The 18139-nt window shown below is 32.9% G+C and overlaps 1 protein-coding gene across 1 annotated transcript in view; it reads left to right on the top strand.

Moving 5' to 3' along the window:
- Pcdh15 (protocadherin-related 15) overlaps positions 1-18139 on the top strand; it is a 759655-nt gene that overhangs the window by 444882 nt on the left and 296634 nt on the right. The window contains exon 11 of the mRNA XM_013514752.1: positions 6854-6966. Coding sequence (XP_013370206.1) covers positions 6854-6966 — 113 coding nt within the window. The remainder of the gene's footprint in view (positions 1-6853; positions 6967-18139) is intronic.

Here is an 18139-nt window from a genome sequence, read left to right as displayed (position 1 = left end):
GAAAAAGAATCAGACATACAGGTAAGTGAGGCATACAGAAAACCAACTAACCATACCCAAAATAAATTTACACCCAGCCATATAATAATCAAGATCCCAGAAATTTAGCAAAAGAACAGACTATTAAAAGCTGTTAAAGAGGGGCTGGGGATTTAGCTCAGCAGCAAAGCGCTTGCCTGGCAAGCGCAAGGTCGTGAGTTCGGTTCCCGGTACCGGAGAAAAACAAAAAACAAACAAACAAACAAAAAAAAAAAAAAAATACAAGCTTAAGCATAAATGGAATTTAAAGTATTTTCACTAAGAAAGATTTGTTTTAACTAACAAAGCCAAATGGAGATATAGTTTATACAAACCAATTTCTTATTCTCACTATATTTTCTCTATTTCTTTCCTATACCTTGGCTTTCATAGAGAATATAAATCTGCAAAATTTAAAAAGATAAAAATTTTCAAAGTTAAGCAGAAAATATTCAATGTCCAAAATTATGAATTTTTCACTGAGAAATTAATTTAGGCTGCTTTTTTCTTAAAACTATAAAAGTTAGGGGCTGGGATTGTAGCTCAGCAGCACAAGCACCTGCCTGGCAAGCACAAGGTTCTGAACTCAACTTCTGGTATCAAGAAAGAAAAAAAATAAATAAAAGTGAAACATAGAATTTTCTTAGTGTGTCTGATAATAAGTTTTGGTAACCATTAATTCTCTTAACTATAATAAGGTTTCATTTCTAGCATTCATTATACTATGTAATTTTGATAATGAGAGATATCACTTTGAATTTTACATGTAATTTTGGTCAGTCAGAGCTGTCTCTATGACATGCTTCAATGGTTATACCAATTTGTTTATAAGGAACACAGAAGCATTAAGTGTTCTCAGTTCTCATTAGACAAGCTTGTTACTTTTAGGAATAAAGGAAATTAAATTGCACCAGCCTTTACTGTTTGTTCAAGAAAATTTATTTTTAAATTGCTAGTTATACTTTTGCTGTGTTAATATTCTATTATGATGTCTAAAATATGGATCAACATACAAAGTCCAAAGGTGCTCAGTTGTCTAAATCATTGGGCACAGACTATGTGACATAAAGTTTGAGTTTTAGAACTAGATACCTTAACTTTGACATCTGGCTCAGACATTCATTCTATTTAGACCTCTCTGAGTATTAATTTTCCATAGATCAAATAATAATATCTTCCCCATCGACTTTCTTGGTACCTGGTTGGAGTAGAACATTTGGAAATAAACAGATTACAATGTTTTTCCCACAGTAATTCCAGAGTTAACTGCTAATAGGTGTTACTCTCTGGGCAATAAAAACTGTTTTCCCAAATCAGCTGTTATTATTCAATTAAGTTCAGTGTTTTTGCCTAATTTCTCCACACACCCTGCATTCTACTCTGATGAGGGCTATGGTGAGATACAACCAAAACTCACTCTAATTTGTATTGCATTATTAAAACTTTTCTTTGACTTTAATAGAAAAATGAGAGAATATTAAGTAAAATACCATTTAGTATCACTCAGTTTCAAGAATCTCGCACACTTAGTAAAAATTGCTTTTAATATGTATTCCTACTTATTTCTGTCCTCATATTATTTTAAAGAAAAGCCTAGACATAGTATTTTAATACACAGCATTTATTATGCTTATAAAATGACTACTTAAAATTCTGCTGCAATATCATACTGTAATGAACACTGAATAATCCTTCTTGAATATCAAATGTTGATTCCATTTTTAATGCCATTTTCTTGCAAATGTTATCATCATCATCATCATCTTGATCATCATCATTATTGTTTGGTTTTGACAGGAGTGCAGATGGAACAACCAGCATATGAATGATACTGATAAACTGTGATTGATATTTTTCACAATTCTCTTTAAATCTAGGTCCTCTTTTCATTTATCTTTTTCCTTGAGTATTTCTATTGGAAAAGTCAAATTATTATAGTCTATATGCTTCCCTTTTTGTTTCTGTTTTACATGTTGTTCCTCCCCTTGTATTACATGTTAACAAAGAAAGGTTTCTGTTAGTTTTTTCTCCCTCAAAAGTATTTCATACATGGCATATGGTCTGATAGCATGCAATTCCTTTGCATTTACTTAAGCATGTTCCATGTGCTAGTATATGCTCTCTTTTTGACACATCTCATGTGCAGCTGAGAAGAATGTGTATTCTGATCTTGTTGGGAGGAATATTCTATAAAGGTCTATTAAGTGCATTTGTTCACAAATTTGGTTTAGGTCTGTAATTTCTTTGCTGATTTTTTCTCTCATTGGTCTACTTCTTTGTGACAATGGGTTTTTAAAGTCCTCTGTTATAATTGTGTTATTGCTTACTTCATTTTTCATGTCTGTTAAAATTTCTCTGATATATTTGGGTGCTCATGTATTTGGTGCATAGATATTTATTAATGTAACTCTTCCTCTTCAAGTTTCCCATAACAAGTATGCAGTGACCTTCTTTTTTTTTTTTTTTTTTTTTTTTTTTTGGTTTTTCTCCAGTACCAGGAATTGAACTCATGACCTTGTGGTTTCCAGACAGGCGCTGTGCCACTGAGCTAAATCTGTAGCCCCCTGACCTTCTTTATCTCTTTTGATTGTTCTTAGTTTGAAGTTTGCATTGTCTACAAATAGAAGAGCTACACCACATTTTTCTGGGTTCCTGTCCCAGAGAATATTGTTCTCCATCCTTTGATTTTTAGTCTGTGAATTTGCTTTTGAGTTAAATGTTTTTCTTGTATACAGCATATTGTTGGATTTTGTTTCTTGATCCACTCTGCCAGTCTACTTCTTTTGATTGGTAAATTGAAACTGTTTACATTCATGGTTATATATGATATATATTGGCGTATCTTTGTCATGTTATTTTCCTGCTGTTGCTTCCTCCTTTTTTGCTCTGTTTAATTGCCTGCTCTGCTTGGTGGTTCCTTTCCATTGTTGTTATTCAAGTTGTGGTCTTTTTTTTATCTCTTTCTAGAATATCTTTTAATACTCTTTGTAGCGTTGGTTCAGCATCATGGATTTCTTCAGCTGTTCTTTATCTTGGAAACATTTTATTTCTCCATTAATTTTAAAGGATAGTTTTGCAGACCTGAAATAATTTACTCCAACTCTTCTTGACTTGATGCTTTGTACTGAGAAATCTGCCATGATACTGATGGGCTTTCCTTTATAGGTGATGTATTTCTTTTCTCTAACAGTTTTTAATATACTGTTCTTTTAGAGAATTTGTAGGATCTTGATCACTATATGTCTGGGTGTAGATTTATTTTGGTTATGGCTAACTGGACTTCTATATACCTAACTTAACTATATGTCAGATTCTTCTTCCATGCTTAGGAAATTTTCTGCTATTACTTCTGCAAGTAGTCTTTTTATGTCACCTGTGCTGACTCCAGCTGTTTTGTTAGCACCTATCAATCTTACATTGTTTTTCTTTGAATCATCTTGCAGCTCTTGAATTGTTATTTCCTGATTCCTTGTTAGTTTTAAGGGATCCTTCCTTTCATGATTGTTAGCTGCAATGCTGTTTTAAGTTCTGAAAGTCCATATTTTGCTGCATTCAAGCAGTATTGACAGCTTTTGATGGAAGTTTTAATTTCCTGGATATTGGCTTGAATCTGTTTCATGCATTCTAATTCCTTCCTATATTGTTCATTCAAGCTTTCCATAATTTTTCTATGCTCCTCTATTTTCTTATCTATGTCTTCTTTGGATGTGCTGAGCAATTCTTTCATTATTGTTGTCATTTCTTTTTTTTTTATCTGAGAGGTTATTTCTGATCTGATGTCTTCTATAGCCTGATGGAGTTGTTTCTTTACTTCAATTGCTATCATTTCAGAAATTTCAGGTGTATGACTTCCAAGCTCATCTGTGTTGATGTATCCCAGTCTTGTTCTGGCTGGGGTGAAGGTCTAAGGTTGCATTTTACTCCTTCATTTCATCATTTTCAAAGATCTCGAGGTTCCCTGGAGGTCAGCCTCACTCCTGTGATGGGATGGGAGTGGTGGGGCAAGGACCCAAAGGTACCTGGTGCTTACCATGTCTCCTGCAATACTGTGTAGGGGCAAAGAGCAGTCACTAATGCTCCTTCAGCTTTCTGTGGCTCAGTTGCCTACCACATCTGTCAGGGAGGGATGGATGAGCCATCACCTAGACTTCTGAAGCTGTCCAGGGCTTAGCTTGCCTCCTATGCATGGTTCTTAGAGAGATCTGGGCGCAGCCCCACTTCCAAGATGGTGCAGGTGTGGGCAGGTTGTGGTCACCAAGCTCCCAAAGCTGTGCAGGACCCAGCCTGGTTCCCATGCTGTCACTCCTGCTGCTGAAGCTTTCTAGGGTTTAACTCTGCTCCTAAGAGTGTGCAGGGAGGTGCAGGGCATGGTCAATGAGGCCGCTGATCCTGACCAGGGCTCCACACTGGTTTGGGAGCAGTGGGGTTGTTTCACTAAGTTTCCTGGAGCTCTCCGGCATTCAGTCTAGCTTCAGCATGGGGGCGGGGGCAGGTCATGATCACTGAGCCTCCAGTCACTACCCAGAATGCAGCCCCATTCCCACACCAGTGGGGGAGGGGTGAAAGTGCAGTCATCCAGGCTGCTGAAGCTGTCCAGGGTTCAGCCCTGTTCCCACGACCAATAATTGACATCATTGATATTATATTCAGATCTTCTTACTGTTCCCACTAGTTTTCAATACCAAAAATGACAGGATTAGAATATCACATAATTATTTCATTTGTATAAAATACACCCATAACTAACTTAGAATAAGAACATTAGTACTACCACTAGTACAAGATTTCTATAAGGCAAAATTTGTTTTGTTGCTCCTTGTAATTTGTCTTAATAGGGCTATATTTCAATGGGAATATGATGTCAAGTGTCTATCTTTTAAAGTAATCTGAGAGTTTTTTCTTGTTAGTGTTTGTGCAAACAACTAAAGACACATGTAGATAGTTTTTAAACTTATTTTCTAAATTTTTTGAGACATCTTTAGTTTGAATTTGTGTTATAATAGTATACAATATTATACAGTCCCAGAAAAATTTATTCTTTTGCTGTCTTTCATATATTAGTGTTTTAAATATTATGGCTATGTTGGAAATTACCAGTAAAGGATGTATCACCATTTACTCAACAAGACCACCACTGAATGAGATTTAGATGATTATTTATCTTTCATTACAATCCAAAAATGTGATAGAAGTAGGATTTCTGAATCAGGCAGTGAACATTGGGCTAAAGAATATTCCTGACCTAGAACTTGGCATGAGCAAGGCTTGTGTTTGATCTACAGCCCTAAAAAATGATAAATTTTAATATGATTTTGATAGACTATACTAAATTCTCCCTCATGGATCTAGGGACTTTCTGCTCATATTTTATCAACAGTCATTTTAAAAGCAGTGCTGGCTTTTTAAAATGTAATTTATAAGTTTCCATAGATGGAAGATGTGAACATTTTGTCTTTAATGTAAATCAGAAATATTTTCCCAGCTTGTCACATCTTTTTATCTATTTATGCTCCTTATCATGCAATTTTGCCATGCAATTTCTTTTTTTTTATTACTTACTGCTTTTCAATTTTGAGCAATGTTCAGGAAAGATTTGCCTATTTTCAATTCTGAGTTAAAATATCCATATTTTCATCTATTAGTAGTACTTTTAATATGTATTTTTATTCTACATATTTTTTGCATCAGTGTTTAGTTATTTCCATATATTATATGAAGAAGTAATTCTAATATTTTCTCCAATTGGGCTTTAGTGTTGTATACAATATGAAATAATTTTAATGAAAATAATTTTATAATTTTCTAAATGACTCTCTTACTAAAAGAGATAAATCCTTGAACACATATTAAATTTCCTGTACAATTGTTACATTGTCTAAGTTTTCAAACCTATTTTAATAGTGTTTCTTTTTAAGTCTCTATTTCCTTAAAAGATATCTAGAAGAATTTCTCCTCTCTTCTAAGTGTTGAACCAAAGAGTGGTGCAATACATATGATTTTAGACATGAAGGCAAATATTTGAAATGCAGCTCTAGCTCATTTTATCTGTTTGACTTGGATGTTCTTAAATCTCTCAAATCCCTGAAGTCTTCATCTATAAAATGGAAATAGTTACAGGGTTAATAATGATTTCTAGTATGATAAGTCATCAGTTTGATTTGATTTGAACTTTTCTATTTGACTTTTATGAGTTATCTTGTACTTTTTTTTTCTACTTTGGGAAAAGGAAAACCTGTACCCAAAGTAGTACAGTACAACTGAAAAGAATTTCTTCAAGAAGAACAGTAGAAAACTCAGTAAAATGCTCACATTTAGGAAATATCCAAACTAGATATTAAGAGTATCATCAAAACCTATATTGTAATTTCTGATGGTTGATATAGCAGCTTTTATTTAAGAAAACTTGATGAGCTCAAACAACAGGTTCATAGAGAATGTCATATTTGGTTTAAAACTACTAAACATTATTTATTATAAGATATTCTGAACAGCCATTCAGGTTATAATTAAGATTTATGCACTGTTGAAAAACAATTTGATAATATAAAATTTACTCTTCCTCCATGCAATAGCTTTTTTTAATGTGTTGGAGTTCAAAATCAAAGAGCACTCAATAAAAAAGTTGGAAAATCATGCAAATATTTTCCATTCTCTTACTTATAAGTTAATTATTTATTACATTTGTGTCTGCTTTCCCCAGACTGTATAATTTTGAAACTTAATTTACTAATGAAATTATACTTTTGTTGCTCAGTTAATGAAGGGAAATAGATGAACCAGCTACACATATTACTTTTTGTTCCCAATTATGTGCTGAAATCTCAATGTCTTTCAGGGACGCCAGAGGATTACCCACGATTTTTCCATATGCATCCCAGGACGGCAGAACTTAGTCTTCTAGAGCCAGTGAACAGAGACTTTCATCAGAAATTTGATTTGGTTATTAAGGTAAATTAAATTAATAGCTTATTTCCTTGTACTCATGAAATATTAATCAGAGACACTGAGAGGCTACAATAGGCACTTTTATATTTCAACAATTACAATTAATGTGAACAGCAATTAACCGGTTTCTGTTAAAATAACTAAAGTTTAAAAGCTGTATTGTTATCTTCTAAAATAAATTATGAATACTACTATATATTTTTATATAGAAGAAGAGTTATATGAGAAATGAGAGAGAATTGAGATTCAACTTTAATTTTATCTAAGCTAAAGCCAATCTCTTATTATTTCATAGAATATATAGAGGTTTAGAAATGTTATTTGTTTTTAGTAGGTGTATTTATAACTGCAGAAAACATCATGTACATACACACTTAATTTCAGCTCAGAGTAGCATATATTCTTTGCACTAATTGTAGTTTACATAATAGAACCTATATTTACTGTATTTGGAAGTTGTTTTTCCTGGAAGAACTTATAATACAGGAGCAAGTAAATCATAGACAATACATCAAGAGCTAACAGGAAAATCACATATAAAGAGTTAACAAAACACTGAACAGGAACACTTAAATTAATCTGTGGACTCAGGGAAGAGTTTATGGAGATCACCTCAAGCTAAATATTGCTGGGTTGAAAAAGTTTGGCAAGGGAATAAAACTGAAAAATATGGTGGAACATAAGGGATAAAAGAAGTAAAACCTGGGAAGCATAATGTACCAGGATAGAAGTAGTTAAGGTATAGAGCCAGGCCATGGAGAAAGCCTTATAGATGGAGGTAAGCTGCTTGGGTTTAATCTTATAAGGGTTTGTGAGTCAACCAACAAAGAGCTCACAGAAGAGATCCATATTCCTCCATTGACTATTTTAATTATCATGGGACCAAAGAGCACAAGAATGCCCATTATTTATTGCTTTCTTGGAATCCTGTAATGTTATTCTTTGTTGGAGCTAAGAAACATGACAAAGTCATGTTGTCATACTGCTACATTTGAAATAAGAAATCAATTATTTTCCCTCATATCAAAGCCTGTTGTCCTGGTGTACATGTGTAGAGTGTAATTCAGTCCATTCTTTACAGAAAGAAAATCAATTAGAACTGGTCTCAGATAATTTCTTTATATTTTAATAATAGAAGATTTCTACAGACATATATTAGTTTCAAACACCTATGTTTTGTGTATAGTCAAGAGGATGGTAAGCAAAGCTATTAAATTTTAAGAATAATAATGTACCACTAGTTTGAGTAATAGCTAAATATTATATCATTGTTCAGTGATTCACTGAAACCCTACATCTGGTACTAAAAACTATTACAAGTCTTTCAACTTTTGTCTTTTTATCTTAATAACGTTTCACTTTCCATTGGCTATAAAACTGTTTGAATTAATCACAGTTTCTGCTTTGGAAGTTAACAAAAACTAAAAAAGAAGTGTCTTCTAGATTTTGAAGGGTGCTGTTTTTAAAAGTTACACATGCATTTAACAGCTGGTGACTGCCCTGAATTAGAGATTCACCATATTTATTTTTTACAATTTCTAACAGTGATTTATTCAGCATGTTGACAAGCAAAAATGTAAAGGTGACTAGGAAGGCAAAAGGGAAGTGTTCACAAGCTTCACCATGTTAAAGGATTAAGCATGTCCAATTGAAAGAGAAAGGGATGTTCCATTGCAACATGCTATCCTAAAATTTAAGTAATCATAATCGTTAAAAGTTACAAAATGCAATACATATTATGAATAAGAATCATGTATTTGGTTCCAACAGGGTACTTTATATGTATGGCCTGTTGCCCTTGAATAATTATTCATAGCATCCTTTCACTTTCAAAATTGACCCATTTGGCTGATATGTGAGCAGTATATGAATTAAGAAGAAACCTCTATAAGGTAGAACTATGTTAGTACATTTAAGATACCATATACAATGAATTTCGTTTATGTGTATAGCATTTATTCCATAGCCCAGAAAATTTACTTTCATTACTTTTGGAAGGTGTTTTAAAATCATTAGTTGCTGTATTTTACTTGAAGCATCTGATGGAAAGCTACTCTCCTTTTAATTATTAAAACAGATTAAAAGAGTAAGGTATTACTACTTTACATCTTAGTTTCTCAAAAAATAATTACATTTTTGTCTAAATTTCTTTAATTAAAATTTTTCATTAACCTTTGAATAAGCAATGGTCACAATGAAATCACAAACATCATTTCTTCTTGTACTTTGATATTTCTGTTGTTGCTCAATGACTTATTTATACTTCTTAGCAGTATGAATTTGTCTTCAAAGTCATGAGCATTCTATAAGGTATCAATACATTATATTTTTAGCTGTAACTTATGTTCTCAGGAGTCACCTGCTAGCCATAGAAAAGCACTTGCATTGCCTCAAATTCTGTGTTCTCTCATCTCTTGGCATTTGCAGATGCTGTTGCTTTTCCACAGTCGTACCTCTCTTTGTTCACATCAACAGTGTAATATACATGAATGCTTCAGTTTTTCATTAAAAGGACACTTTCTTGGTAAAGTCATAGACCTTGCTCAGAGGTTTTGCAGTCTGTTTGGTCCAGTAGTAGCACTGACCACCTTATATTGAATTTGTTTATTTTCTCCTGACCTTCACAGATGGTATATTGTGATATTTCTACATTGAATCCTGTGCCTAACTTTGCCTATAACACATAAAAGATGCTGGATAAACATTTCTAATAGTGATTTTCTCCTTGGCATAGTATATTTTAAAAACTGCAAAGGGTATCTACAGTTTCACTATATTTAAATAAGCATATTTTAAATTATATATGTTTTGTATGATTTTATCTTGCAATTCTTTCCAGAAATTTAAAAAACATTGCAATGAAATTCTGAAATATATCCAAGTCTGGATTGAAAATCAGATGTAAGTTCAGGCACACTTAGATGTGTTTATGACTACATCAAAGAGAGCAACACTCTTATAAAGAAGATGTATATTATTTGACAAAGGAAATCAGCCAGAGAATGTAAGTCAGTGAGCTTGACTCCCTGCAACTGTGCCAGTTATCTTGGCAAGATATTTATTTTTGGAGTTGTAGAATTATAGAGAAATGGCATCAATGAATGGATTGATGCCTAAGAAAACAGCTGCTATTACTCTTGTCCCTACACAAACCTCTAATGCCTCTGTAAAGTGTTTAGCTTCTAGATGAGTGATGTCAGTTACACTTTACTTCCCCAGAATTGAATGAGAAACCTAAATTCAATATTTTTAAAGGATGTGGCATTTACCTGTTTTCAATTTACAAATCTTTTCGGGTGCTTATTGAAGTGCCTGGCATTTCCCTTAGTGCTGATGGCACAAAATGGAGAAGTCCCTGCCTTGGGGTGATCACAAGTACACAAACTATGCTTTCAGACAGTTTTCTTCTGGTCACCATGTCCATATCTCTGGTATTTTATTGCATAAGTTCTTCTAGTATGACCTGATCCTGTCAAATTCAAAACGTAAGAAATTGTGGATGTCCTTTTGAAATTTCTAGTCTTCTTCTCTTGGTTATTCTTTTAGTTAATACTACAATTGATAACTTACCCAAACTAGACACAAATGTTTTTCATAGGCCTCTACTCCTCTACATAACCATATACTCATAAAATCCAGATACCTCAGGAATGTCATTTGCGCATTTATCCATTTTTTATATCCATATAACTTTTCTACTTTGTAACATGCACAAATAATTTTTCAAAATTTAAGTAAATTTTCTTATATCTTGCACATATTCCACAATGTCAGTAAAGTCTCACTAAAATAAGAATAATAAAGTACAACATGCTGTAGCATATTGTCTTCAAATCACATTAAAACTTGTTCCCAAATGAATTTGCAACAGAGACTTGGTCAAGTTGAAATACAATAGGTGTAAGTGTCGGATTAGCAAATCACAGATCATTAATCATTTCTCAAAACAAAAACGATGAAATCTCCCAAGAAAATAAAAACAACTGTTAACATTCATTAAATCCTTTAACAAGATTGTGAAATATGTTACTATTTTTCCTCTATAGCATGTATATTGTAAGAGTATGAAAAAGGAGATAAATAAAACAAAGATAGTTGGATGAAGAATACATTTGAAAGAGATAAAAATAAGACCCATGATTTACTCAGAATTAAAAAGGGAGAGAAAGAGGAGAGGAAAGAGGATGAGAGGGAGTAGGAGGAGGAAGAAGGGAGAAATAAAGGAGAGGAGAAAAAAGGAAAGAAAAGTAAAGAAAAATGAAAAAGCAAAGAAAACAAGAGAAAAGAAAAGAAAAGAAAAAAAAAGAAAAGAAAAAAGAGAAAACAAAGTCTGTCTTTGTGCACCCACAGGAAACAAGAGAGATGGCCTGGATTATATGTCTTCATACCTTTGCAACTATTCTAGTTTATATTCTTAACTATTCTTATAGATTTTTCAGCAAATAATGAAATACATGCACAGTATGTTCCACTCACTTGATCAGTGTTGATGACCATACCAAAGTCCCATGAACTATCTAATATATAAACAACAGAAATTCACTTTCCATTTTTCCAGAGACTGGGGCTCTAATCAGGTGGGTAACATGGTTGAGCTGTAGTTAGGTCTCTCTTCTGAGCTGTGGATTACAAACTTCTCCCTATATCTTTATATAGTAGAAGAGGGAAGAAAGCCCTCTGGGAGTACTCTTTGTAAGGCCACTAATCACATTCAAAAACTCTCATCCCTTAAAATCCGTTGTAAAATAAATCCACCTCTAATATCATATTTGGAGCTCAAATTTCAAAATATGAACTCTAGGGGAAACAAACATTTAGTCCATTTTACATAATGTCTTCATTCAGCAAGTTAGTAAGGAATAAGTTTAGCTGGGCACAGTGGCATATGCCTATAATCCCAGCACTTGGGAGGCTGAAATAGGAGGATCACTGTGACTGCAATGCCAGCGTGGGGTACATAGTGAGTCCAGAACAGCTTGGACTACATAGCAAGATTCTATCTCAGAACAAAAACTAAAGCAAAAACAAAACCAACAAGGTCTATTTCTCTAGCTCCAAGAACAACATGAAGAAAAATGAAATCATTTATACATTTTAGTAAAAATCATACTTTAAAAATTTCAGGAATTAGTTGTTAGTAGTACTAAAATAGAAATTATTCTACAAGTTTATAAATCAAGCATACAATTAACCTCTTTGATAGAGTAGTAACTGTTGATCTACTATTTGTATTTTTAAAAATTTTACCTTTTTATAAATAAGCAAGCACCATTTATTACACAAAAGCTATTTGGTCAGTTTTCTGCCATGAAAAACTAATACTGCTAACATTACAGAAAGAATCACAAGTTCTGTCTCATTACTTAAAAAATTAAAAAAATAATAACCCCTGGCCTTTTAACAATTAAAAATTTTTAAAATATGAAAAAATAAAAAATTAATTGATTGAAAGTTACACAAAAGGCATATTTTTGCCAAAAATATTTGTAACAAGTACAAATTTGGCCTAAGGAAATTTATTTCTTTGTTTTTATATTTTATTTTAAAGAGGAAAAAACACAAAAGAAAATTTTAAAACAAGATAATAAGAGAGTAGCAATGGTTAACACATGACATACTGTTGACTTTAGTTACTCACAGTACAGGATATAGGTATTTAATTGTTCAAGCATATTAGCACAAACTTTTCTTTCAATGCAGTAACAGAAATTAGTAGTATAGTTATCTTAACTGTCTTATATATATTATTTTTGGTTTTCCCTTCCTTTTTTAAATCCTTTCTCCCATCCTAGTTTCTCTTTCCTTTTCAGTTTTTTATTCCAATTTTGCAATATCTGTTCTACATTGTGGATCATATTTACTTTCTTATACTAGGAAGACAATATGATATTTACACATGTGAGTCTGGTTCATTTAACTTATGAGTATGGTGTGAATTTGCATTGTTATTTATCAAAGTCTTCAGTTTATTCTTCTTTATGGTTGAGTATCACTCCACTGTATAAAAGTGGAGAATCCATTCCTGGGCATTTGTGTTGTTTCTAAGATTCAGCTATCACCAGTTGTGCTTCTATAAACATGGATACGCATATATCAATGTGGTATGATGTTTTTAATTCTTCTGGGGAGATACCCAGAAGGGGAATAGCTGGATCAAATGAGACCTCTAATCCTGGTTTCTTTTCTCTATGTGCTTTTAATATTTTATTCTTGTGTTTAATTTTGGGAATCTTGATTATTATATGCCTTAGTGTAGATTTATTTTGGTTATGGCTATTTGGAGTTCTATATGCTTCTTTTACTGTATGTCAAATTCTTAATCCATACTGATTTCCATAGTTGTGGCACCAGTCAGTGGAGAATGGTTCCTTTTTCCTCACAGCCTCTCCAGCATTTGTTATTGGTTGATTTCTTGACAATAACCATTCTTTCTTGGGTGAGATAGAATCTTACTGTTGTTTTAATTTGCATCACTTGAATGACAAGTGATGTTGAACATCTTTTCAAATATATATTTGCTGTTTGTAATTCTTCATCTGAAAAGTGTATATGGCCATTTTTGAACTGGGTCTTTAAAGTTGGGAGGTCTGATTATTTTGAGTTCTTTTTATGTTCTCGATAGTAATCTTTAGCCTGAAGAATAGCTGGCAAACATTTTTTTTTTCCCACATTGTGGGTTGTCTCTTCACTCTGATTGTAGTTTCTTTTGTTGTGAAAAAGCTTTTCAATGAGATACCAGTTGTTGAGTTTTTGTGATATTTCCTGTGTAATCAGGGATTTATTCATAAAGTCTTTGCCTATACCAATGTCCTCAAAAGTTTTACTTACTCTATCTTTCAGCAGATTTAACATCTCTATTTTAATACTTAGATCTTTCATCAAATTCAAATTTAGTTTACTGCATGGTGAAACATATGGGTTGAATTTGAATCATCAGCACTAGCAATGCCACTTTTTCCAACATCATTTATTAAAGAAGCTATCTTTCTTCTGGTGAATGTGATTGCCACCTTTGCCAAAAATAAAGTGTCTGTGTCTGGAGTTGATTTTGAATCTTGTAACTGTTTCATTCATCTTCATGTCTGTCATTTTGGCAATACCACATTGTTTTTATCACTGTAGCTTTATAGTGTAATTTCAAGTCAGAGATTGTGATACCCTTGCCTTGCCTTTGTTGCACAGAACTGTCTTGATATTCTTGGTTTCTTCTGCTTCCAAATGAATTTTACGATTGTTTTCTCTAATTCTGTGAGATAGGCTGTTGGAATTATGATCAGAGTTGCATTAAATCCATTCCTACCCAAGAGCAAGGGATATATTTCCATTTTTTTGATATCTCCTTCAATTTCTTTTTCAGAGTACTGTAATTCTCAATGTAAAGGTCTTTTACATCCTTTGTTAGATTGATTCCTAGGTATTTAAATGTTTGGGATGCTATTTTGAAAAGTTCTCTTTCTCTAATTTCTCTCTCAAACTATCAGTGAGTTTGTTATTTGTGTACAGGAAGGCTACTGGTTTTTGAGTCTTGACTTTGTATTCAGCTATGCCACTGAATGAGTGTATTAAATCTTGCAGTTTTTAGGGAAGTTTTTGGAGTCTTCTATGTCTATCATATCATACACAATTAAAGATAGATTATTTCTTTTTTATTGTTATTCCTTTTATTTCTTTCTCCTTGTCTGAGTTCTCTGGCTGATATTTCCAGGACTATGATGAATACGAGTGGAAATAATAGACATCTTTGTCTGGTTCCTGATTTTACAGTGAAAGCTTTCAGTTTTTGTGCATTTTGTATAATGTTATCTGTTAATTTGTTATTGATGGCTTTTATCAAATTGAGATAAAGACCATCTATTCTGATTTTCTGTGGGGTTTTTATCATGAATTGATACTGGACTTTATCACAACTTTTTCTGCATCTATTGAGATGATCATATGGTTTTTGTCCTTATCTCTGTTAATATGCTTTATTACATTTATTGATTTGCAAATGTTGATCCATCCCTGCATTCTCTGCATGATCCTGCTTGGTCATAGTGTATAATCTTCTTGATTTATTCCATTCTGTTTGCTAGTATCTTACTGATGATGTTTGAATCTATGTTTATTAGGAAGATTGGCCTGTAGTTCTCTCTCTTAGTTGAGTTCTTCTCTGGTTTTGGTATCAGGATAACACTTAAAAGCTTTGAGAGTACTGCTTCCCATTCAGTTTCATTAACACGTTTGTGAAGTAGTAGAATTATTTCTTCTCAAAATTTCTTGTAGAACTCAGCAGGGAATCCATCAGGACCTGAGCTTTTCTTTATTGCTAGGTTTTAAATTACATCTTATGTTTCATTGATTGAAATTGATTTATTTAGGATTTTTATATCTTCTTGATTCAGCCTTGGTAATTCATATTTATCTAAGAGTCTGCCCACTTTTCTGCATTTTTTTTCTTGTTAGAATACAAGTTCTCAAAGTGAGTATAGATGATCTTCTGGATTTCTGCAGGGTCCATTGTGATTTCACCTTTTTCATTTCTAATTTCTTGTCCTTTTTTGATAATGTTGTCTAAGTATTTGTGGATTATTTTTAAGCTTTCAAACAACTGTTCATTGAATTGATTCTTTGTATTATTTTCTTAGTCCCCAGTGTGTTAATTTCTACTCTGTTGTTCATAATTTCCTCCTTTTGATGAGCTTTTGATATAACTTGCTCTTCTTTTTCTAGAAGTTTGAGCTTCACTACTAAGCTGTTTATTTGTGCTTGCTCTGTTTTCCTGATATGGGTTTCACTGCTATAAATTTCCTTCATAAGACAGTTTTCATTTTGTCCCACAAGCACCAGTATGTTGTATTATCATTATTATTTAATTGTAGAAACTGGCTAATTTCTTCTTTAATTGTATCTGTGACCCACTAGTTTTTCAGGGGACTGCTACTTCATTTCCATGTGTTTATGAAGTTCTTATGATTCCTTACCCATTGATTTCCAATTTCATTGCACTATGATCTAATTATATACATGGGAAATCTTAATTCCTTTGCATTTACTTCTGTATGTTCTATGAGCCAATATGTGGTATATTTTGGAGAATGTCCTGTGTGCAGCTGAGAAGAACGTGTATTCTGATGTTGTGGGATGGAACACTATGTAGACACCAACTGAGTCCATTTGTTCAAGTTTGGTTTAATTCTAATATTTCATTTTTGAATTTTTGTCTAGTTGACATGTCTTTTTGTGACAGTGGGGTATTGAGATCCCCCAATAAAATGATATTAGTGCTTATTTAATTTTTCATCTCTGCTAATATTTGTTTAATATAGTTGGCTGCACTAGCATTTGTTGTGTATATATTTATGATTATTATGACTTCTTCTTGCATTGTTCCCTTTAAAAGGATGGAGTGACCTTTTTTGTTTCTCTTAATCAGTCTTGGCTTCAAATACACTTTGTCTGCAAATAGAATAGCTACCCCAACTTTTTTCTGAATTCCTGTCTCATGGATTATTTTTTCCCATCCTTTAACTTTCAGTGTATAATTTTCTTTTTGAAATAAATGTATTTCTTGTGTAGAACAAATTCCTGCTTGAACAATTCTGTCAGTCTGTGTGTTTTAATTGGTGAATTGAGACCAGTAACATTGAGAGTTATAACTGATATGTATTGACTTATCCATGTCAGTTTATATTCCTGCTGTTGGCTTCTGCCCTCCCCAATCTATTTAATTGCTTTTCTTGTCTGCAGGATTCCTTCTGTTGTGTTCGTGGAGTTGTAGCCCTTTTTATCTCTTTCTAGAATGTCCTGCAAAATATTTTGTAGTGCTGATTTCATTGTCATAAATTTCCTCAGATATTCTTGATCATAGAAGTGTAATAAATCTCCATCAGTTTTGAAAAATTGTTTGTCAGGGTACATCAATCTGAGTTGAAGATTGTTTACTTTATAGATTGAAACACTTCAATCTAAGCTCTCCTTGAATAGAGAGTTTGTGCTGAGCAGTCAGATGTGATTCTGGTGGGCTTTCTTTAATAGTTGATTTATTGATTTTTCCCTAAGATCTTTTAAGATTCTACTCTTGAGTTGAATTTCTGGAATATTGACTAGCTGTAGATTTTCTTTTGCATCATGGCTAATTGGAATTCTATATGCTTCATTTAATTGTACGTCAATTTTTTTTTAACTATTAGGGAAGTTTTCTGACATGATGTTTGTGAACAGTTTTTTTTTTTTTTAATAACATTTGTATTATCTCCGGCTTTTTCATTGACTCCAATCACTCTTAAATTATTCTTTTTTGCCTTATCTAGCAGTCACTGGATTTATTTTTCATTTTCCCTTGCTATTTTTAAGACAGGTTTCCTTTTATGATCACTAACAACAAGCCTGTGTTCTATATCGGAGATCCTCTCCTCACATTGGCTTATTCTGCTGCAGGTACTTTCAACTGAATTTATATTCTCCTTGATATATGCTTAAATATGTCTTTTGATTCAGTTTTTTCCTATGCTGAGCATTCATGGATTTCATAATTTCTTAAGCCCATCTTTCTTTTCTTCTGTAGCTTCTGTAGAGTCACTAAACTTGGGTTTTATTAAGTACAGTATCTTTGCAGTTATATAAGATATTATTTCTGATTTGATTTTTTCTAGAGCCTCATCCAATTGTTTTGTTGTTACTACTTCAGAGAGGCCAGGTGTGTGGCTTTTGGACTGTCCCATCTCATTGGCCCCGGTGTTTCCCTTTGCTGAACTGGATGTCTTAGGTTGCTACTTGTTTAAGTTCTGCTCATGTCCCTTTCTTTCCTTGTTTTAAGTTTAATTCCTCTGGAGATGCTTTTAAAGTGCCTATGGTTGGTTGCTTTATTGCTAGTATTTAACACTCTTAAGAAATGTCTACTCTGAGCTATCTTCCAGGTATAGCTGGTTTTTAGATTTTGAGTCTGTTGCAAGATCCTAACTCTTCAGTTTGTTGAGGGTGAGAAGTTGCTGCCTATTTGGTCCGGATTGTGTTTCTTGGGCACTGTGTCAGTGTATTTTCTATGATCCTTAGTTAATTGCAGTCTTGGAATACCAGGAAGAATAGCTGTTTATAATAATTATGTCACTTTTGGCTACAGTGGTATCATCACCAATAATAGTAGCATAAAACACAGTCTAGAAAATGACAGACTGAAGTAACCATTAATTTACTA

The sequence above is a fragment of the Chinchilla lanigera genome, unplaced genomic scaffold (genome assembly GCF_000276665.1).
Source record: "Chinchilla lanigera isolate Chin_1 unplaced genomic scaffold, ChiLan1.0 scaffold00024, whole genome shotgun sequence".
In the NCBI taxonomy this organism is placed as follows: Eukaryota; Metazoa; Chordata; class Mammalia; order Rodentia; family Chinchillidae; genus Chinchilla; species Chinchilla lanigera.
This window is presented reverse-complemented; position numbering and strand designations above follow the sequence as displayed.